The sequence below is a fragment of the Cervus canadensis genome, chromosome 31, assembly GCF_019320065.1.
Source record: "Cervus canadensis isolate Bull #8, Minnesota chromosome 31, ASM1932006v1, whole genome shotgun sequence".
NCBI lineage: Eukaryota > Metazoa > Chordata > Mammalia > Artiodactyla > Cervidae > Cervus > Cervus canadensis.
In genome coordinates this window covers 12,438,195-12,463,066 of record NC_057416.1, presented here as the reverse complement: position 1 = coordinate 12,463,066, position 24,872 = coordinate 12,438,195, and the positions used below count along the sequence as shown (strand labels likewise).

Genomic DNA, 24,872 nt, shown 5'->3' with positions numbered 1-24,872 from the left:
AATTGAACAAGTTATAGGGTATAATTAAATTCTAATTGTACAAGCGTCACCAGGAAATAAACAGGTTAAAACCAGTCTTTTGTTCAGGAGGTTAATATAATCATGATGTTCCTCTAAAATCAAAGAACATGGCTTAGTAAGTTGGAAATTATAGGAACCAGATGGGGAGAAGCACCCCAGAAAAATGTGTTACAGTATCATTTAAAGCTATGTGAATGATTTCCTCAATGGACCACTGGGATGGAAGATAAAAGTCAACAAGAAAGTGTGTAACCACTGGATGAAATTTTAATAGATTAACTTCATAATTGGTTATCTTCATAGAAAAAGAGTTTTTCCCTTCCGTTTCAGTTTTATACAGTGTTAAAAACCTTTTGAGAGATGAGCAAACAAAGCCAATGATTAGAATGAAAAAGAGAATAATAGTCAGTGCTCAGCTTCAGTCCCTAAGGCGCAGCTGAAACCTTCACTGGTGAGATACAGGCACCTGGAGAAACATTCCTATTGTCCAAAACCTGTTCCATCTAAAGGGAAGAAAGGCTCTATTGCACAGGAATTATTGATACTTTCTTCCTCTTCTTACAGTCTCTGTTGAACAGGGAGAGTAATTTACATCAAGCTAAATGTGAACTGTTTAAATGTCTTGATGCCTTGCTTTTTATGTTTCTAGGCAAATCAATAAAAAAAAACTTACCCACAATATAGATTGCTTGCTTCAAATTGGATGCTCTGATTTCAAAGACAATGCGCCGGTAAGAAGAAAGATTGGCTCTATTTGGCCAAATTTACAACCTTTTCAGAATCCAAAGTTCTCACTTAAGAGCTCAGGAAATTTGAAGGTACAGGTTCTTTTTCCTTCTGGCAAAATATAACTTTCTAGATTTAAGAGGCTTATTAAAGGTCTCATAAGATTGCCTCAACTTCAAACGACTCTTCCGAAATGACATTTTCAGATTTAAAGCAAATGAATCCCACACTTGTGGATTAAATTTACCTGGCAATATATGAAGGCTAAAATTAACTACTGAGTTCAGATAGTTTTAGTCACTTGATAATGCTGAAACAATGGATGGTTTCCCTGGAATTCATCTTAAGATAAAATACTTAAAATTTTTTTCCAAAATATAAAAAAATTAATTATTGTGTGTTGTCTTCCATATTGCCAATTACCCTGACTTAATTACTTGTGGTCTATCATGGAGAGTATATATATTAAACAATGCAGGAGTTAAAAGAGCCCCAAATATTTGTCAGTATATAAGAAATGATAAAACTGAAAGATGATATGAACTATTATCTAAGAACTTTGAACCTTAAAACCTGTGCTTCATTATTGAGCATTTTCACTATCAAATTCTGATTTTTCAATCTTAAGGCCAACTGGATTATCTGCTAAATATATTTTTAGCAGTGTGTTTGTAACTGATTAAAAGACCTAAAAAAGCAGTTTGCTGAAGTGATGGGCTTCAGGATAATGATCCAAGCAAATACAAATTTTGGGGGGCAGCTATCAAACAGAAACCTAAAGAAAGCAAGTCCATGTAGAAAATTAGTTATCTCTATTCAAGGCTGGGTTCCTGTTAATTTTCCTTACCTTTCAGCAACTGATGCTCAATAGATACCCAGAGACACCTGGGGAATTACTTACTGTTCTTAAATACCTAACTGTTTGGAAGGAATCTCCATCAGTCGAGGATGATGGCACTCAGCAGTTCTGTGAAGATTCCAGAACTAAGAGACTGTAGATGCTGCTATGAATTTTCAGGGAGAAGCCCACCCACACTAACATCTGCATAAGACTGCACAGAGTATTCTGCAGTCACCTATCTTTCTCATGGAGCCTTCCATGAGATTGATTTTGGACCCACAGGTTTTGGTAGAATCTTGAGAATTTACATAGTCAAGGGTTAGGCCACCAACAGGAGCAGAAATGTGCTTTGAGACTATTAAATATGTTAAAGCAGTGGTTCTCAAACTTTAGCTTGCAACAGAATCCCTTGCAAGGCTTGTTAAGACATAGAAGGTCTGGGGTAGAACACCAACAGATCATGCTGCTGCTCCAGGGACCATACTTTTGAGAACCACTGCAGTAATGGAACTGGTGTGTTAGTTTCTTAGCTTGGGTTTAGCTTCAAGACTCCCATCCAGATTGTGTAACAAAACAGAAAATCAACCCAAAGACTCTTGCTTAAACAGTCACTGCTATAGCTCTCTTCAAGCAGTTTAGAGCAAATGGAATGTGTAGGACATGAGGTTTGATCCATCCGACCTCAGGATCCAAAGGCTTAACCATTTTTCACCGTATTATGTTATCTCACTCTTTATTCTTTACTTGAGATAACACCTTCCTTTATTGTTCTTCCCCTTTGATTTTGCCTATTTGTTAAGAAACTGGTTCCTGCATCCTTTCTAATTTCATTGCCACTTTAAATGTCTACCACGTTTACTGACTCTTACTTATCTCTAAATGAGACACCGGTGTCTATTCGGCCTTGGTTCTTCTTTGTTTCCCAGAGTATCTGTATTTCTATGTGCTTATCAGATATTCCCCAACAAACCACCTTATTCCATTAGGACCTCTTTTTTAGAGAGTTCTTTCCTTTTTATATTGAACTTAATACTTGGATTTGTGAGTCATGTAGAAGGCTACCTGATAATCCATCTTGGGTATTTACAACTTCCCAAAAGGTTTCACTACTTTTTATTCATGCAGATAATGCTATTTCTCCACTCTTAACCTTTCTGGCTAGAATAGTCTTTATATATTCTCCTTTTTTCTCTAAATATTTTGCTTCCATGTATTACCTGAATTAAAAGAAAGAGTTATCTCTACTCATTCTCTTTCTATTATGAAATACTTCTGGAAAAGTCAATTGTAAACATTTTTAAAGCACTGGATACACACACACACACACAAATGTAACCTCCTTACATATCTGTCACTGTGAGGCAAAAGAAACAAAATGAGTATTTTCCTGTAGAACGTTAGTTCTCCCTGACTTTTCCCCTCTGAAGCAGCTTAGGACAAAGTAGTGACAATTGGGGTGACTTTCCCAGCACTGACCATGGCGTGTGTACTATCATACACATTCTGACGAAAGGTTGCAGCACTAGGAGCTTCTGAACCATGAAAACTACTTAATGAAAAAAAAAATTCTCTCACTGAGGTTCAGGGGGAGCAGAATTCTAGTACATTTGAAAAAAGAAATCCTACACTGAATCCTCATTATTACAGTTGAAGTTTTTTCTTTCATCCTCTAGATATTATTTTAGAACATAATTTCAAGGGTGAGAGTAAGAGAATCAGTGAAGAGTTACTTAACTGGTAGGAGGAAAGTAAAAAGTATTTGGAGAACTAGTGTTTAATTAACTTCTTCAGCAACCACTGTGCTGAAGCAGCACTTGCCAAAAGGTAAAACTAAGAATAAAAAATTATCAAATGGGATATTAAAACTGAATATCTTTTTGGTTGTCTCAAGGATCGATGAAACGGTGAAACAGTTGAGAAAAAACAAAATTTACCTACAGTCAATGAAAAACCTCAATATTTTTCACATTGCATTTTGATACTTTTAATTTTTGCTAATTTTGGGGACTTCCTGGTGGTCCAGTGGCTAAGACTTTGTGCTTCCGAGGCAGAGGGCCCGGGTTTGATGCCTGGTCAGGGAACCAGATCCCATCTGCTGCAAATGAGAGTTTGCATGCCACAACCAAAGAACCCAGTGCCGCCAAATGAATTTAAAAAATTGATTTCTGCTAATTTCTAAATAGAATGAGTCTAGAAAAGGTGATGCATGTGGGTGTGTGGGCAAATTTTCTAAGAACTGGATAGGGCTTGTTCAAAATAGATTGATTATTTTGCTTCTGATGGAAAGGTATTACCACTATAAACAATTGAAAATATTTTATATTAAGTAATATATTGTGCAAAAAAGGAAATATTTTAGACTCCTACTAATTAAAATGCCTGTTCTTTTATTACCTTTAAATTAATTGTGGTATGCATTTTAAAAATAGTTTAAATAAGAAAATTAAACATCCGCCATGTGAGAAATCAGCATTAGAATGTAAATCACATATTTTGACATGAAAACAAAAGAACAAATATGTAATGATTCTAGCTGTGACACAGTGATTTAGTGAGACTGATAAACTATTTCATGCTGATAGCATGTTGTGGTCTCAAATCTATTACACTTTTGAATTGATGTGCTATTATCTTTGGACAACTTTCACACTAGGAGGTGATCCCAACAAGAAAAATGTCTTAAATGAAAAGCTTATAAACAAGATACATTTCATTGCTATTACCTGAATTAATATGAGCTATTAGTGGTTTACAAAAAGAGGACCGAGACAAAAAATTGTTTTATAATATTTTACAAAAAAATTGCAATATGACAGTATTGATAACTGTACATTCTGGCAACTGCCCTTGTATCATCTGTAATCATACTGAATACACAAACGTGTACTTGGCAAATACAGCATTATGTGTTAATTGATCTTTGAAAACTGGGAGGCAGAATTCTGGATAGTATTAAGGTGATTTGCGGGAAATGTATTTTTGTGAACTTTTTACTGTCTTACATTTACTTTTCAGTTTTAAATAAGTGAGAGACATACAATGCAAATTTTAAGTATAATCACATTTGTAAAAAATAAATAAGGCTACAATAGGAAGAAAAATATTTTTACTATGACTTGTTTTAACTTAAACATGTCTATAATCAAGTGACAAATCATGCTGCAGAGTTTGCTTGGGAGCATTAAAAACTGAACAACTGGATTAAATACGCACAGTTTTTAAAACTATTATCAAAATGGCTAAAATAGCTTACTAGTCTTTGTTACATTTTAGCTGTTTTTAATTGTGTAGCCATAATATCAAAGACCCAAATCTACATTAGATATTTTCCTACATGTTTTAAGATATCAATTACATTACTGTTGGGAGTTATTACATACTAAATATATTAAAATTAAAATAGAAATGAAAAAGGAGATCTTAAAATTCCTATGTGCTATTTGAACAAGATTTAATCTATTTAATTATTAATTCATTTAATTATTGATGACTTAAAATTGTTCAGCAAAGCTCTTTCTATAAATTTGAGAAGGAAGTGTGATCTAGGAAAATAAGAATTTCAGGTGTTGATGTAAGCTGATGAAGAATAAAAGCATCCCAGGGTTTTAAGGGATGTGGAAGGTATCCTTGTCAATCAGATGTGTGATGGTGAGCAAGAAGTATTTAATAAAACAGAACAGAAAGCAATCAGTCCAAAGAGTGGTGAGTGTTCTAAGTAAAGCTTATTGAGGACCTATTGAAAGTGTGTAGAGAAAACATTATGTAATTTAAACTTCATAAAATCCCCACTCTGTGTGTATTATAAAATCTACTTTTTTTTTAGGGCTGCATTATGCAGCATGTGGGATCTTAGTTCCCCAAACAGGGATTGAACCCGAGCCCCTGCGTTGGGAGTGTGGAGTTTTAACCACTGGACTGCCAGAGAATTCCTAGGTTAGTAGTATTTTAAGTGGCTCAGAATATGAGGTGAGATACTAAGAATTCATAAAGAAGGTCACAGCAGAATCAGAGGGGTTACCAAATAGAATGTATTAAACTTATTTGGCTAACTGTATATTCAAGATTTTAATCTTATGGGCTAAAAAGAAAGCATTCTGAGAATGGGGTGATAGGACACAGACTCAGGCTTGAAATGAGAGGAGAAAGAAATAAAATAGGCAAAAGTAAGTCAAGGCAAAATGAAGAAACACAGGAAAGGAAAAGCAATTGTCTTTGACAGGGTATTGCTCATTGGTGGTGAAACCAGAGGATGAAATTTTAGAGAGAAAAAATAGTTTTAAAATTGGACAATGTATTCTAGAAAAAGATAAAATCAGCATGACGTGATGATGCTAAGTAGAGATGACACACACAGGTACATACTCTCGCAATCAAGGAAAGAGGACTGAAATATATTTTCACAGACAATCTCAGTGAAGAGTAAAAGAATTTTTTAAAAAAACTTCCAAAACCAGTTGCTGAGGAAGAAGAGAGGCACCTTACAATGAATAGGTCAAATACAGAAAAAAGGTAATGACAAAATCACAGTCATTAGCTGTGACCAGAGTAACAGCACAGTTGACCTTTTACTTTGATCATGCTCAGAGAAGCGACTAGAAACGTGTTAGAAGTAATTAAGAATTCATTTCCCTAGGTACCGTGGAAATTAAGGTTATCATATATGAATATTTTATACAGATTGCTGGTTATCCAAAACCAGACATTATCAAGAGTACACAGTATTTGCAAATGGAGGGAATTATGCTTTCAAAAAGTCATTTAAGGGCTTTAGCAAATGATTAATGCGTACTTTCTTGGTATCTTAATTGCTATTAAAAAAAACTGGTTCACCTCAGTTAAACAAAATAACACTCCTCCTCTATTGTACAGTAACTTCATCATACTCAAAAGATACCTAAAGCTTTAAAAGCTTTAAAACACAACTGGGGTCTCACTTCTGACTGATGTGAAGACAATGCAACTATCAAGGTTTTTATGGATTCATTCCAAACATTTATTACTTTAGTTAATTAAATGTTTCAGGGATACGAATAGTTGCCTTTCATTATAATTTGAAGATTTCTTTTCTCTTCTCAAGAACAAAATGAACAGACTTGGGGTTCCCATCTGCATAAATTTACCTTCTTTTTGCTGAATGACAGGAATAGTGAAAAAAACCAAGAGATTTTATTCCGGTAAAACTATGCTTTAGGCTTAGACTACCTCACACATAAATATAAATTAGACGTAAATACTCCAGTTAAAACATATGTTTGTCGTTTCTGGAGAGAAGAGAGCTACTTAATGATAAAAGATATTTGCTCAACTCTTAACCAATTAGGTTATCTTATCCTATGCAATGGTTGTTATTATCTGGTCAAATTAAAAAGCATTTATGAAGCACCTATCATGTTCTAGGGACTTTGCTTACATTATTTCACTTAATACAAGATTTTTGAGGTGATATTATTATTGCATTGGAAACTGACCTCAGATTTAAATAATTTATAGATTATTATATAGTTAGTTTAAATAATGGATCTAGGATTAAAAATAAGGTCTGACTGCAAAGCTCGTGTTTGTCTCATGATGCTAAACTGCGTTTATATATCTACTAGATCTTTAAATATATATCAGTAAGCCCTCCTGAGAGTCAAAATTTTAAAGCTATAATTATTCCACAGCCTACTTTCTCATTTTAATTATTGGCATGATGCCTGCTAAACAACCTATTTGAGGCTATGGCATTACAACTGGTTAGTAGTAATCTCACATTTAAAAATTATGCTTTTACTTTCACTTATCTTAGAAGTCATCTATGAATCTTTATCTCACACTTTAGAATAAGATCTCCTTCAACATAACAGAATAGTTTCAGAAACCAAATTATAATGCTACTGGAGAGACACGGATGTCCATACTTTGAGTAAATTCAGGATCAAAGTTTCTCTTTAATATTTTTAGTTAATAGGATTTACCTTTAACATCTGACATTTAAGAAATTAAATCTGAACTTTTTGGACAATAAAGCCATTCAGTACACTGATTTAATATATGCCCCCTCTTGTTCTCTGGATATTGCAAGAAGAAAAGAAAGACGACTATTTTACATATCATTCTAGGAATTACATATTTTAGAGGCCAACAGAAGTTTTTTCTGGGAAGGGTTAAATATTTGCTACAAATTGGCAATAAAAACTAGAAAATCTCAAAGTAGGAATCACACATGTATTCCACTAATGGCCGCCTTCTTACTGCCTCTTTTACTTCCTGTGTTACTATTTACCTTATGTATAAAATAATTTGAACTTAAAAAGGAACTTTACTCTTGGGAATAAAACTTAGTCGGGGTACCATATGCCTCTTATGCCTGTCGTTCTTGTGTCTCCTGTCACGCTTATACTGTCCTGACTGGACAATAAATTATATGGTTATGATAGAACACAGGCACTTAACTAAGAGTATAGCAGCTTCTGGAGTTATCCTCCTCTCATTGAGACACATTTTTAAGCTACAAATGGATGAAATGTCCCAGGTCCTCAGCCTGCCTTTTGTCTGTGGAAAAACTTTAGCCAAAGAATAAGTTTAATCGGAGAAGTGAGAACATGCAGAAACAAAGGAAAACAGCCAAAGGAGACCAAATAATAATAGTTTAGTCAATAAACAGAGTCAAGGACCTTTAGTTCCTCCTCAAGGGCTATAGATTATATGCTGAGCCATATCCTGTGAGCTGTCTTATAGATGCTGAAACCCTAACCAGATGGAGAAGGTAATGACATGATGGCCAGGCAGTAACCATGACATAAGCTGCCACAATTCTGAGAACTGGCTTCAAGGAAATGGAAACAAACCACCCATGGAACTGAAGATTGCTGCTGCTGCCGCTGCTAAGTCGCTTCAGTTGTGTCCGACTCTGTGCGACCCCATAGACGGCAGCCCACCAGGCTCCCCCGCCCCTGGGATTCTCCAGGCAAGAACACTGGAGTGGGTTGCCATTTCCTTCTCCAATGCATGAAAGTGAAAAGTGAAAATGAAGTTGCTCAGTCGTGTCCGATTCTTCGTGACCCCATGGACTGCAGCCCACCAGGCTCCTCCGTCCATGGGATTCTCCAGGCAAGAGGACTGGAGTGGGGTGCCATTGCCTTCTCCAACTGAAGACTGCTGTTGTCACTGCTAAGTCACTTCAGTCGTGTCCGACTCTGTGCGACCCCATAGACGGCAGCCCACCAGGCCCCCCGTCCCTGGGATTCTCCAGGCAAGAACACTGGAGTGGGTTGCCATTTCCTTCTCCAGGGAACTGAAGACTAGCTGTACCTAAAATAATCAAGATGACACTGACCAGCCCACTGATGACCAATCTCAAGATGGTGGTCAGAGATGACTGCGCTATTCTGCATGCAGCCCCCTCCCTCAGCCTATAAAAGCTCTTGCCCATTGATTGACAGGAGGAGGGGGACTTTGGACAGATTGCCCTCACCTCGGTGGCTGGCATCCAAAATAAAGCAAACTTTCCTTTCCATGAACCTGGCCTCTTCAATGGCTTTTGAACTGTGAGCAGCCAGACCCCACTTTCGGTACATCGAGACAAGTCTTAAATACAAACACCTCCTAGGAAATCTTCTAGTATCACACCTCTGTCCGCCTCTGTCTTTCTACGACTCTTACAACTGGACACACACATCCCTCTATGGGCCTTTTAGCAAATAACAAAAGTTATTAAAGATAAAGTACTTCAAGAGATCTTGGAATCCCTTCGATTTTGACTACTCACTAATATGCAACTTTAGATGAGTTTGCAGGGTGTTTGTAAAAACAAACAAAACAATAATAATAAAAAAAAAAAAAACAGAGATGGTGAGACTCTCAAAGAATTTCTTAGCGGAGGCCCACCTCTGATTTTGAAGTTTATGTTCTGAAACCTGAGCTTTTTCATTGTTACCTCTTGTTACCATATTTTGTGGTTTTCTCTTTTCCCACAGGTGTTCTTGGATTTCCTCAAAATATCTTTAACAGTTAGACTCCAATAAAAAATAGGATTAGAAAGTAAACAAAAAATTGCAATTAAAAAAAGGATATGGCATCAATTAGTAAAATTAAGTCAATGGATTACCTTCCCAGCCATATTTCACTTAAAGCTGTGTCTTTAATGAAGCAGAATCTTACTACCTACTATCTTGTTAAAGGGAGCTGGTTATCAGCTTGTAGGTGGAGGTACAATTTTTCAACTGGGAAGGCTTTCCCCTGGCACTGAACAGACAGTATGTGTGCTGCTGCCTAGATTTCTAATAGCCAAGGCTAACTCAGACCTGGTTGTCTTCCCTTTTCCTTAGAACCACTTACAGTGAAGATAAAAAAGGAAAATATCTTACTTTAGTACACCATACTTCTGTTTACATATTTTTTTTAAAAGATATACCCATTGATTTCCCATTTAAGCAGCCCAAGACATCTCGATATTTAAATTAAAAATGCAGTAATAAAAAGGTAATTGAATATGCGTTTTCATACATTAATAATTAGCAAAACATTACTGAGCTACAAGGTAAAAAGCTATGGGAACATAACTAATGAGCTATCCATGCCAAAGTAGATTTCATAATAAAAGAAGACTTTAATAAATCTTTTATTAAATAGCTACACATGAACCACTTGGTTACCATCTAATAGGTAACTACTAAGCTACTTAATTCACATATATAAATGAGGAACTTGCAGGCAATTAACTTTACAACTGCTAAAGGTCAGGCTTCTCAGTGAGTGTCTCTGTACTGCACCTTTAAGTACCCCTGCTATCCAGAGTCAAGTGCAAGCTTTTCTTCAGCTGCTCTATATTCTGGTAGCAGCTATTATTATGTACTGAAGCAGCTGAAGTATAAAATAAACAAAGGATGAGCTACAGGCTATCAGATGCCCTAAAAATGAATTATACAAAAGACAAGAAATACTGAGCTCCAAGGAAAAGAGTCGTCAGGAAAAATCTAAGCAAGTATTGGTGTTCTATCCACGCCCCGACTGTTATTTCTAGGTGATGATAACGTAAGAAGAATAGACGCATAAATGGCAGATAATTGTTTGCATCTTGATATGACTCTAGATCTGAAAACTCACTGGAGATGGGAGACCAGAGCTATTCCGTTTATTGGGTAGAAATGTACAGGACACAATACTATTGATTGTCTCCAGCAGCAGCAAATGTTAAATTCATTAGCAAGAGGAAAGAAACACTTTTACGGAAGCAAGAAACTGCTGGTGGAAAAAATGCTTTTTAATAAATCAAAATGAAAGCTATATTGAAACAGACAGGACATGTCTTGTATGTCTTCTGTATCAAGCTTAGATGTGAATTACTGAGATTTTAATGGATTATTACATGCCACTTGTTGCCAACTATTATCAGTATGTGATGAAAGGAGAAAAAGGGAAGAGACAAAGAGAAAAAAATAGAGGTTCTTAATCTACACAGAACTGAATTTCAATCTTTATAGCTAATATCTTTTAAATGACAGTTTTAGGAAAGTGACAATCAGTAAGATAAGTCTATGCATGAGTAGCAATAATTGCCACAGATGAAACTCTACACTAGATTAAAAAAATAGTTAAAGGCAGACACAAGTCTGGATGAAGTTGTTAATATAGTTGAAACTGAGAATCATACTCAATAGGGAACCTTAACTAAAAAAGGAAAAATCAATGATAAATAAGCCTGGTTCTTCACCTCAAGAGTTCCAACCAAGTGAGACTATTAAAGAAACCACAGTGGCCCTGTGTCAGTATGGTGTGAAATTTCCTCACCACCGCTTAGGTGGATTCACTGAGTGCCTCCAAGTTGAAATGCCATTTCTTTTGATCAGTAATATTATAAGGTGTGAACATTGGAAAAGGAGAAGAAGCGAACAAAACCCTACTACAGATTAAAATATTTTAGCATGATGTACACTGTCTAGATTCATTATACTTTCTATATATGTGTCTGAGAATATCAACTAGTAGATTTTCTTCCTTTGTCAATTCATAAACTATAAAATGTAGTTCCATTGATGGTTCATGAGCAGTGCTGCTTTGAAATGGAATTTCAAATGGCACAGGCTTTGAAATTGCTCTGAGAGTGATTTCTTATATGGCCTGAATTTGGAGAGATCAGTTACAATTTCACATATAGCAACCAAGGGTTCTCTTCTAAAGAGCCACTTTTCTCCCTCACCAACAACAAATATTCATTAGTACAATATGAGGAATAACAAGAACACACCGTATATTTCCCTCCAATGACCCCAAATATCTGTACTTCAAATTAAGCCTTCAGGACTTCCCTGGAGGTCAGGGATTAAGAACATGCCTGCCCATGCAAGGGACATGGGTTCAGTCCCTCATCCAGGAAGATCTCACATGTTGCAGAGCAACTAAGGCCGTGGACCACACTACTCAGCTGGTTCTCTGGAGCCCAGGAGCTGCAGTGATTGAGGCTCATGTTCCAGAGACTGTGCTCTGCAACAAGAGAAGCCACGGCAATTGAGACGCTCACACACCACAACCAGAAAAAGCCCAAGCACAGCAACGAAGTACAGAGTAGCCAAAAATAAACAAACTAATTAACTGGAAAAAAATAAAAAAGGTATGGCTTCAAGGAATACCATCTTTCCTATCACCAGTTTTTGAGGCTTTTGTGCTAACTACCACATCCCCCCAATTAAACACATTTCTGATGACCTAACTTGTCACATTTCATAAATATTTGTCAAGACACTTATTGTCAACTACAATGCAATTATCCATATTCAATTTGATGTCTCAGCTAGAAAATTACTTTTTTCCTAATAAATTATTTTTTTCCAAATGACAACAGTGAATCAGTGTTGATTAGTTGTTTAGTGTGTGCTAATTAATGACACTGGGTAAATTTAAATGACACTGTGCTAATAACCTCAGGAAGAAAAAAATATGTGCACATGACTTTTTGTCTTTAAGCGAAGAAATCTGCCGCTTGCCTACTTCTTCTGTACTCTTTTCCTAATTGCTCCAGGAAGAGTGCTCAATAATACAAAATAAATGATAAAACCCAGCTACTCTTGGCTGACACTACAGACAAAAAGGGTTCTTTTTGAACCTGTTCTTAGTTCAAGAGTAAAAGGAAAAAGCAGAAAGATTTGTATTGTTGACAACTAACTGTGAGCACCTCCTGCTTGCTCATCCTCAGGGTAGAACTGCTTTAGGTCACACAATTAATGGCAAAAAACAGCAGTTTATTCACTGTGAGACCCACTTTTTCATTCAGGAGCTAATGCAAATGCTGACTTTTAGGGTTTCCCTGGTAGTCCAATGCTTAAGAATCCACATGCCAATGCAGGGGACACAGGGTCATCCCTGATCCGGGAAGATCCCACATGCCTCAGAGCAGCTGAGCCTAAGAGACACAGCTCTAGATGTGCCTGGGAGCCACAGCTATTTACCCACATGCAGCAACTATTGAAGCCCACACACCCTAGAACCAGTGTTCTGCAATGAGAGATGCTGCTGTGATGAGAAGCCCATGTACCACAACCAGAGGAAGCCCTGAGACAACAACCAGTTTCCAGTGCGACCAAAAATAAATAAGTAAATCATTATTTGTGTGTGTGTGTGTGTGTGTGTGTTTTTAAGCTGACATTAGCTAGGGGCTCCACAGGGCGGGACACTTGGGGGAACATTCTCCCAGGAGGTTCAGCATCCTCTGGTTTCTGGCTCTATGTGGAGATGAGTTTTTTCTCTGATGCTACTAGAAGCTTAGGGCTGGGAAAAAATAAACACTAACAGGAGTTTTAGGGGAACTGCGCTGCAAAGCTGCCAGTAGGAGACCCGTGAGGTAAGACACCACCGCCTTTGCTTGTGTGATACATACTTCTAAGGAGATGCTGACTGTTGAGGTCCTGACCAAAGGAAGAAGATAAGATTTTTTGTGCTTGGAGATATTTGAAAAATGAAATGGATTAGCTCGAAATAGCTCTGGCTGGTCAATATTCTTGTGTGAGCAGGTTGCTAACTGCGGGCCAAGCTGTGCTAGAACTCGTGCTTGTTAAGAACCTCATGGAAACATCAGCATGTGCTGGAGAAAAAGCACCAAGCTGGTGAAGTTCTGGAAGGGAAGACCAAGAGGGGCCCATGGGCCGTGGTGTAGAGATGGGGCAAAACATTTTGTGGAATTACACATTCCCAACTGCACGATGACTACCGGAGGAAGGGAGTTTCAGGAACAGAACTTCAGTTCATCATAAGGAAGCTTTTCCTAATAGCATGGTCTAGGCACGAATGGGAATAATGCTGGAAGGAACTTGAAATCTCCCTCACATTGTAAGAAACTAAAATATCCTTAGCAAATGGTCAGCTGACTCATGCTGAAGCATCATCTGTGGGAGTCCACTATGATTTTAGGACGCAGTGGACATAATGGGGCCTATGAGAATCAGGGGCATCTAGAACCCAGTAGATGCACAATATAATCACTGCATCCTGGGACTGAGAATAATCACCCTTGTATCTCTATCCCCTTTTCCCCACATGCCTGAGAATCTGAGAATCTGTAGATAAGAAAAATATTGGTAGCAAGGAGAAGTTTCACTGAAGCCCTTTTTACTTATCTCTCATAGACTACAAAGTGGGAAAAGGATGGCAAAGTGCACTGCCCCAACAACCAAAAGAGCACCAATAATGTGGCCCTGTTTCTAGAGAAGACAAACAGTGTGGAGAAAAGGAAACCCTCTCACACTGTTTTTAAATTGGTACAGCCACTCTGCAGAACAGTACGGAGGCTCCTTAACAAACTAAATATAGACCTACCATATGATCCAGCAATCCCACTACGGGCATATACCCTGAGAAGACCATAACCCAATAATGATGCACGCTGGTGATCACCACAGCGCTATTTATAATAGCGACCTAAATGTCCATTGACAAATGAATGGATAAAGAAGATGTCACAGAAAGGAATATTACTCAGCCCTAAAAAGGAATGAAATTGGGTGTTTGTAGTGATGTAGATGGACCTAGAGTCTGTCATACAGAGTGAAGTCTGAAAGAGAAAAGCAAATATTGTATATTAACTCATATATGCGGAATCTGGAAAAATGGTGCAGATGATCCTAACAGCAGGGTAGGAATAGAGACGCGGACACAGAGAACGGACATGTGGACATAACGGGGGGAGAGGAGAAGGGAGGGATGAATTGGGAGGTTAGGCTGACATGTATACACTAGTGTGTAAACCAGACAGCAAGTGGGAGCCTGCTCTATGGCACGGGGAGCTCAGCCTGGGGCTCTGTGGTGACCTAGCGGGGTGGGACGGGGGTGGGCAGGAAGGCTCAAGAGGGAGGGGATGTACACAAATACACACATACATACACCTGATGGACTTCACTGTACAGTGGAAATTAACACAATACTGTAAGCAACTGTACCCCAATTAAAAAAAAAAAAGTAAATCTCTCTTACTGAGGAAAGGGTTGGACCAGCTATCTTCCCATTTCAGATGCTAAAAAAACACGGTTTGTTGACTGCTGTCAAACATGCATTCTCCAAGCAGGTACACTGCGTGGTCTGAACAAATCCTCCGCAAGTCTCCCCTTCAGGACTCACCTGCTTTCCAGTGGTACATTACTGCCAAGGACCCAGCTGTCCTGCAGCTGGACGGACTCGGGTGTGGTTTGCAGCTCGGCGGGCAAAGCAGCCGGCGGGGCCGGACTCTGGTTCCTTCTATTGGTCAGGGAATTCCTATTGAGAGAAGTGATGGATGGATGATGCTGTGCGGAGTGCTGCTTATGGGAAGGTGGCAAAGGCTGGAGGGTGGACTGGCCTTGGTTGTTTGCAGGTTGCTCTGAAAAAAAGAAAAGGAAACTCATTATACATATGTGTATGTGTACATACACATTTATACACACTACCAATTTCTTGGGGACCCACCATAGATCCATTAGCATTAAAAACGGCACAGAAATCCATTACCTAATATATTTGCATATTATTCTATTAGGCGGGTGTTCAGTGACATTCTCTAAGAGCAAGTTTACCCTTGATACTCAAAGTTCTAATTAATCTACAACAGATGGTAAAATTGCTTTTGGTTTCAATTTGTTTCAGATTTTTTTTTTTTCATCTGGTTTTATTAACACCTACAGAAAACAGCATCTGACAGCTCCCCTAATGCGCCTTTACATTTCAGCTTTTTTTTTTTAAACAAACCAACCCTGAAATTAAATGGGTAATTTCAGTAGAACACAAAGGTTTTGGAAATGCATATAATCCCTATAATTATTTAATGGAGTTTTTTTAAGCTTTATTTAACTGCGATAAATTATTACAAGCTCGTTGCTAAACAGTAGTCGACTACTCTAGTTTAGTGCATTTCAAATAAGGCAGATCTGCACTGTGATCTACTAATAGACGCTAAGTATTCTTTAGCAGAAGGTCACTCTGTGAAGCAGATGTTGTTTCATGGATATTTAACAGACTGAATCACAGCTGATTACAACGTCAGAAGACTCATATACTTAATGACCGTTACATCCCTTAGAACACACACAGAACAGATTTTCCAATTTCACAGTACGCAGTAGAAGTACATTTTGGAGTAAGTCATAGGTGACCACAATGATTCATGTCACTATGTCAGTGGTACGAATATTTTGTTACCAACCAGAATCCTAACGGATCCAGCAACTTCAAAATATAAATACAACAGTAGGCTGTCGCTGGGCAAAAAACTCCCTCAAGCTAATAAGCCATAAGTTAAAATGCACAAATGAATGCAACATCTGAGACCCACATCTCAATCTCATTACCTAGCTTTGGACATGCCAGAATTCACAAACACTACATTTTAGCCAACAGACAGATGACTCCTTAATTTAATGCTAAACTTATTATGGTTCTGCGCACATAAGATGTCAATTTTTGACTAAATGCAGTTCAAAGTGCAATATAATTTTGAAGTGATGTATTAAATCATGCTATTAATATAAATGCACGTATTAAAAGAGAATAGGAAACGTAGGGACTATCTTTCATCTACAATGTGAACTCCAGCAGAGACTGCTAAGCCAAATAACATAGTCAAACATTATAATTCTGGCTGCATGGAATGAATACATGACATGTTAAAAGTGTGAATATATATTATCAAATCTCTTTACAGGGTACGACAATTAAAATAACTCCTCCCATAGTATATAATATTAGTAATTACTGCATGTTTCCAGTGGTCCCTAATAATACATATCATACCATTTAACAACTAATAATTTCTTACTCTTGAAGGACAGAAATCACACCTAAATCCGTGAAACAGCCGCTTCCTTGCAGTCTTCTTAAAGATTCCCATACTAGAAACTACAGAAATCTTACTTGGCCCATTGGTCTGCTGCTCATGAAAAATTATGGGTGTTCAAATATCAGTTAAAGTGAATCAACCTTTGAAGGAATGGCAGGGTTACAATACAAACATAGTTTTAATTGGGTAAGAAAAAGAAACAGACGGTTTAAAATTCCTGGAAGATTTACCATTCAGGTAGGTGGTGCTAGTGGTAAAGAACCCGCCTGCCAATGCAGGAGACGGAGAGATATGGGTTTGATCCCTGTGTCAGGAAGATCCCCTGGAGCAGGCACAACAACCCACTCCAGTATTCTTGCCTGGAGAATCCCATGGACAGAGGAGCCTGGTGGGCTACAGTCCATGGGCTCGCAGAGAGTCGGACACGGCTGAAGGGACTTAGCATGCTCGTAAGCACATCATTTAACTAATTAGCTTTGCTGTTCCTAGCATCAATGCGTATGATCAGAATGGCTACAGAGGTCTTCAAGGAACATTTCAAGAAAATGCTTATAGGATGATATAATAAGCTACAGTATGGGAGCCTAAACTAGGTTGGCCTCATAATGAAATACTTTTCAAAAGAAAAGTATTAAGATTGTGCCTAAAAAGAAGTAGAGGAACAGGGCAAATGACTCCGTGTTTTTAAGTACAGCTTTGTGAAAGAATGGAATTATATTATAGACGGGTTACACAGGATAAATGATACATCAGATATTATACTGTGCTGAGAAAGAGGTCAGGATAACAATTTGACTGCCTAACTCTGTCAGGCATCATGATAGTGAGTCTCCGTCTCCTCATCTGTAATGTGGGAAATAATACTGCCCCACAGAGGTATTAGTACAATCTAAGGATTCAGTGAAATGTACGCATTCATCCACTTATTCACAGACTTAGTCATTCATCCATAGACATTTATCAAGCTTTTATGTTTCAAGGATCTGCTAAACCAGTAACAGGTAAAAGCACCATGTTAATGGTAAATTATTATTAATATTGTTATTGAAACATGAAAAGATTTAAGATCTATTATCATTATATATTTCAATATGTTGAACTTAATATTCTTATTCTTTTTTAACTTTAAAATAATTTTAAATTTTTCATAAAAGTATTGTTGGGTTACAGTATTATGTTAGTTTCTAGAGGCTTAATATACTTTTAAATTTTTCATAAAAGTATTGTTGGGTTACAATATTATGGTAGTTTCTAGAGGCTTAATATACTTAAAAATACACTTAATATACTTAAATAAAAATATAAACAGTGGGTGTTCACTAGGCTCCTCTGTCCACGGAATTCTCAAGGCAAGGATACCAGAGTGGATTGCCATTTCCTTCCCCATGGGATCTTCCTAACATAGGGATTGAACCCACGTCTCCTGCACTGAACCACCACGGAAACCTCACTACCAGTGAAACAAACCCAAATAATGAAAGCTAGGTTCAATTCAAAATGTGACGGAACAGGCTAAGTACAGAGTCTGAGCGAGATGGAATGGATGGCCAGACATTTAAATTCTGCAGCAGACCACAAGCAGAAGCAAAATCTGAGGATGCAATTGGAGGTCAATGCTAGTTCTAAAGATTCCAGCTTACAGGACGTGAGAAGTAGCTGGAGCACATATTTATCTGTACCAACTTCTTTTAGATTGATTATGTTTATAAAGCATAACGGGATAAAATAAAATTTAACATTGTCAGAGAAGACAACAGAATAAAAGAAAACTGAAAGTGGGAAAGATAAAGCCAAATATGAGATGAGTGGGTGAATTCCTGCTCCATGGTTTTACACATTTTTTTTTGTTTGTTTTTAAAAGGATCTTTCTTTTATTTTATTTACAAAGTATTTATTTGTTTGGCGGGGCCAGGTCTTCACCGTGGCATGCAGGACCTTCTGCTGGGTGTGGGGGCTTTTCTCTCGCTGTGGCATGTGGGCTCAGCTGCCTCACTGCATGTGGGGTCTTACTGCCCTGACCAAGGCCTGAACTCTTGTCCCTGTGCTAGAAGGCAGATTCTTAACCGCTGGACCATCACGGAAGTCCCTACACATTTTTAAAGCAGGATATACATCTGGTTCTACATTACCTTGTTGCAAGCACAAAGAGGGAAACATGATCAATTACATGATTTGGGGTGTTTTTAGGCTCAAAAAACTTGCTTAAGAAAAGTATTGAGGATAGAGAGAACATTCTCATTTAACCTCATAGGAAGACATATGAATATCCAGGGCAAAGTTCTATGACCGAGGTTCGAAGTGGGCACTAGGGTTTAGACTTACAGCAATAAGAATCTAATATAAGTGGGCAGGTCTACACGAGAACAGCCAAAACATCTACTATAGACTTCGCTTTAAGCGAATCCACTGATACAGGCTTTACATAGACTTGAGAAAAAGTTTTAGATGGGACCTCACAGAGTCACCAAGTTCAATGTTCCTGAAACATAGCTCTGAACACGTCATTTTATTCCTGGAAAACCCAAATGGCTTCCTAGTGCCTATAAAACTTATAATGAACTCTAAAGGTCAATGTGATCCTTGTCCAAGATAGTCCCCCAGATATTTCTGCAAATGTTTCTTCCATGAATTCTCTTAATGTATCCTTGTCCTCATCAGGCTTGCTGTACCCAGTACATCCCCCACACCTTTTCATTTCTGTATAGTGGCTTCTATCTGAAAGACATTTTCCTCCACCTTTCTGTATCCAAACCCTGTGTATTTCAAGCTCTAACGATGATGACACGACACTACTTCTGCTTTCTTCAAACAGAAATCAGTTATTTCTTCTCTGAGTCTTAGGTTTTTATCTCTCTTTCCCATGGCCCTTCTCCTTTTCCTCTCTGTATCACAACTAATTTTAGAGGTCTCATGTTCCCCGTTAGACTCTCTGTGGAGAGAAACCCTAAGGACCACACAAGCATAAATACTTAACGGATACTTGTTGAATGAATGATTATTTGTGAAGAAGTCAATGCAGGGTGAGTTACAGTAGAAGCGGCGCCTTCTCACATTGCCATCCACTTTTATTACTGACGTATAGTTGATGTCAGGGCTATGTGAGTCTCGGGTGTACGCACAATAATTCAGTTATACATCTTGTATTGCTTTTAATTGTCATGCAATTTGCAAACATGTCTTGTTTTTCCAACTAAATTCTTAGATCCTGAAAGGCAGGACTCTAACTCAAAGTCCTTTGGATTTATCAGTACCTTTACTAAGCCTTATTCAAAGACTCCTAAAAACATGTTGAATGGTTGGTGATATTTACGCATTAACAGGACCTTGGCAGGCGGCGGTGGGGGGAGGGGTTGTCATCTCATCCAAGCATAGTAGCATGCACCTCGCTCCAAAAATTGGATTTCTGGAATATTTCTTTTGAACCATGGCAGATGTCCCAATATTTAAAATTTACCTTTTAAGAGGTGCAAATAATGGAACGATTACATAAAATACATAAGAATATATAAATATATGATATGAGCAATACATAAAAAATATATATTATAGCTTGCCAAATATAGTTATGTTTTCCTTATATTTTAAAGTTTATGATTAGAAATGCTCCAAATTAGATATTTTAGAAAAGATGTAGGTTAATTTTTCCAAACAGTCTTCCCTACTTTTTTTTAAAAAATAAAATTTTTGGCACTGTGTTTCTAGAAATTATATACTATACCTAACTAGTGTTGTTTCTTTCAGCCCATCTTTCTTTGTCCAAGTTCCTACAGGTCATATATCTTTCATGATAGCCTAACAGTTTCTGATTTTTATTTGATAAACTGAACACAGATGATAGCCAATATCTGTTCAAATTCACATTACATTAATAAATATTAGATAGACTTAGACTTCGCTCATTTTGCTCAGCTCCTTGCCAGGTCTTTGACAGAGCATTGAAGGCTGTCCCATTAAACCTATCAGCCTGGGGTAAGATAAACAGAAAGGTGAAAGATCCGGTAAGGCAATAAGGCGTGCTGACTATAAGACCACAAAAAGCTATTTGATAGTAGACTAGACTTCAGTTTAATCAACCTATAAAACCCAGTTCCAAGCAAATGTTAAGGTATAGTCCCTGAGCTCCAGAGGAGGAAGAAAGGAAACTTGCCCACTTTCCTCAACAGCAACTCTGCTGTGTGAACCAGTGAGGTGGAAGGGCCATGACACATGGAAGAGACACATGACAATTTATTTTTCATGGGATATTTTCTTGAATAAGTTATATTTCTCTCTTAGCTTCATTTATTTTATAGTGCCTATTTGAAGGAACCTAAAAGATACAGTGCCTGACATATACAGGAAGAGCTAAAAGGCAACTTATTAATGGAAGAAATAACCAGCTTCAGGGCAGAACATCTTGAGGGAAAACAAAGGAACTCAACAGCCTTGCCGGCAGCTAATACTATTATCACAAGAAGGAAGAACATGCTATCCAATATCTCTGAAGAGGAAATGCTTTTCCTTTCACAGCCAACAAAGCAAGACTCAGAAATGTCACAGGAGGAATCAAAAATAAACTACTGCCTCGGCAGTTCCCAGAGAAGAGGGAATCTGATCTCTCACTCGTGAAGTTTGGTGGCATCTCTTTTTCCCATCTACTATGACCAGACCATCGTGTCAAGAATTAAAAAAAGAAAAAAAAGGAACACTTTTTTTAGCCTATTTGGGAATATTTGCTATTTGATTTTTTTTTTTTTTAATTAAAAGCCACTGCAGACAAGTTCCAGACAGTAAAGTGCAGTTCAGTCTAGCTCGCTCTGGTTCATAGCCTTGGGCTGTGGTCTTCACGGACCTGAGTAGAAATGGACTTTCAAACAGGCAAGTGGGGAGAGAAAAGACTAGCTCCTGGGAGACAGAAATACCTCTCTGTGGGTGTCTGTCCACAGGTGTGCCCCTGTCCAGGTGGGAGAGGCTGAAAGGTGGGGGTGACGGGAGAGGTGAGGAGGAAGAGCTTGCTGTGACTGGCTGCCCCCTAGGGCTGGGCCCCGCTGCCTTCCTCCCCTATTCTGCCCTGGTCTTCCTCCCCAGCAACTCGGAGTGGCGGGCTCGCTGCAAAGACCTCCAGGGAAGACACCCTCTATCGTGGAAGAGACGTAGAAGCTAGGGGTTGACAGCCATGCTGCTTTCAAATAACTTTGCAGTCTGAGTGGAGGCTGTTAGCAAAGGACAAGTGGGGTGGTGAGGATGAAGGGATGAAGACTGGGAGGTGGAGGGGGGAGGAAGCAGAGGGATGAAAGGGAGGGGTTGAGGCTGGGGAAGGGGAGAGAAACGTGGAACGCTACTGGAGAAGCAGCCTCCTTCCTGTGGCTTGAGAACTCCTGGACACCAAAGACAGCAACTTGAATATATGAATAAACTCTGTTTCTACCCCCCTCCTATCCCCCAGAGTTTACAAAAAGATACACCGACCCTGCTGACCTGGACACACATTCAGGAGGGCCTATGTCCATTTACTGGGGATTAGCAATGGTGAGGTTAAAGACTTTGTTTCTTTACCACAAAATTCATTCTTTCTCACTTGACTTACAGGCTGTAACTACTTGCTCCCAGCTGTCTCAAACAAAACTGAAGTTTTCTGCAAAACTGATCTCTTTCTTTTCTTTATTTATTTTTTCATTTATTTTTTATTAGTTGGAGGCTAATTACTTTACAGTATTGTAGTGGTTTTTGCCATACATGAACATGAATCAGCCATGGATTTACATGTGTTCCCCATCCTGATCCTCCCTCCCACCTCCCTCCCCAATCCCATCCCTCTGGGTGACCTCTTTCTTAAAACAGATCACCAAAGCACATAAAATACTTTGATATTATATATGTATATATATAAAATCCTACTAATTTTTTATTATAGTTGATTTACAATAATTACTTCAGGTATACAGAACAATGATTCAGGGTTTTTTTTTGACATAGTATTACAAGTTATTATAAGATATTGAGTATAATTCCTTGTGCTATACAATAAAACTTTGTTGCTTATCTATTTTGTGTGTAGCAGCTTATATCTGTTAATTCAATAGTCTTTAATTTGTCTCTTCCTTCCTCCCTCTCCCCTTTGGTAAGCATAAGTGTGTTTTCTATGTCTGTGAGTCTGTTTCTATTTTATATTCAGATTCATTCATTGGAAGAGACCCTGATGCTGGGAAAAACTGAAGGCAATAGGAGAAGCAGATGGTAGAGGATGAGAAGGTTAGACAGCATCACTGACTTAATGGACATGAATTTGAGTAAACTCTGGGAAACACTGGAGGACAGAGTCTGGCATGCTACAGTCCATGGGGTCACAAAGAGTTGGACATGACTTAGGGACTGAACAGCAGCAACCATATAGATTCACTTGTATGAATTATTTTTAGACTTTCCACATAGAAATGATATCATATAGTATTGGTCTTTCTTTGTGACACAGTCTACTAAGCATAAAATTCTCTAGATCCATCCATGTTGCTGCAAATGGCAATATTTCATTCTTTTTTAAGGCTGAGTAATATTCCATTGTCAATATATATCACATATTCTTAAACCAACCAACTGTCAATGATCACTTAGGTTGTTTCCAGGTCTCGGCTACTGTAAATAGGGCTGCTAGTGACCAGAGTTTGGAGTGGACGATCTAAGTGTACAAGGATTGAATCACAGTTAGCTTTTGTGTTTGAAAATTCTAGTGTAATTCTTGGATTTAGCTTAATCTTTTGTTCCATCGTCAACTAACTCAGTGGCCTTATGGAAGTTGCTTTCCCTTGATTTTCTAATGGTAAGCTTAGGAAACAATACCTCCCTCATCTGACTACATTTCAGGACCTATATGCAAAGGTATATTACAAAGTATTTTATGACCCTGAAAATAATAAATCATATTTAAAAATATCTCCATTGCTTAGAAAATATCATATATATTACAGACATTTAATTGACATTACTTCCCTATGAAGATAAAAATTAAGTAGCAAGAATTTTCCTTATAAATAGGAAAAATTTGAGTCAATAATATATGTGTTCTTAGCCACACCACAATTCAACAGAGCCCAAATTAAACAAAAATATTTATACATTCAAAGTGCTTTCTTCTCCTCTCCTTCCCACCCTGCAGATAAAACCCTACTTTTAATGAATTTATAGTCTAAAATTACTTAACATAAGAGAAAACAATCTACCTTGGGTCAAACTCTACAAACAAAAAGCAAGAATTTTTCTCCCCCAAATTTCAGATAATGCAGCCATTAGACAGTGACATGCATGTTTAGAATGTTTACAGATTTAAAAGGAATTAAGAACATATGAGTAAGACACCATGAAAAAAGAAAAGGTGTTATTTAAAAAAAAGTTATATAAAAAAAGGTACAATGTGTATCAGACACTGAAGTTAGAAACTCACTGGGCAGTTTAAACAATATATTAGGTAACTGTAGAGAGTACCAGTGAGTTGGAAAAGAGATCTGGGAAAATCACCCAGATGACATCAGAAAGACAAAGACTGTCAAGAGTAATTTACAGATAAAAAACAGGATGAAATAAAGGTCAATATACATTCAGTGAGAGTTCCAGAAAGCAGGAATAGAGTTTTATTTGGAGCTACATAAACAGCTTTCTATACAGTTCATAATACCATACTCATCAATCAGTTCAGTTGCTCAGTCATGTCCGACTCTTTGTGACCCCATGGACTATAGCACGCCAGGCTTCCCTGTCCATCACCAACTCTCAGAGCTTGCTCAAATTCATGTCCATCAAGTCAGTGATGCCATCCAACCATCTCATCCTCTGTCATCCCCTTCTCCTCCTGCCTTCAATCTTTCCAAGCATCAGGGTCTTTTTCAATGAGTCAGTTCTTCGCGACAGGTAGCCAAAGTATTAGAGCTTCAGCTTCAGCATCACTGGTTGGATCTCCTTGTAGTCCAAGGGACTCTCAAGAGTCTTCTCCAACACCACAGTTCAAAAGAATCAGTGCTTCGGCATCCGGCTTTC

The 24,872-nt window shown here is 37.9% G+C and overlaps 1 protein-coding gene across 7 annotated transcripts in view; it reads right to left on the bottom strand.

The window, feature by feature from the left end:
- TENM3 (teneurin transmembrane protein 3) overlaps positions 1 to 24,872 on the bottom strand; it is a 621,736-nt gene that overhangs the window by 167,990 nt on the left and 428,874 nt on the right. For all 7 annotated transcript variants that reach the window (XM_043454043.1, XM_043454046.1, XM_043454048.1 and 4 more), the window contains one exon: positions 15,176 to 15,413. In XM_043454043.1, the coding sequence (XP_043309978.1) occupies positions 15,176 to 15,413 (238 nt within the window). The remainder of the gene's footprint in view (positions 1 to 15,175; positions 15,414 to 24,872) is intronic.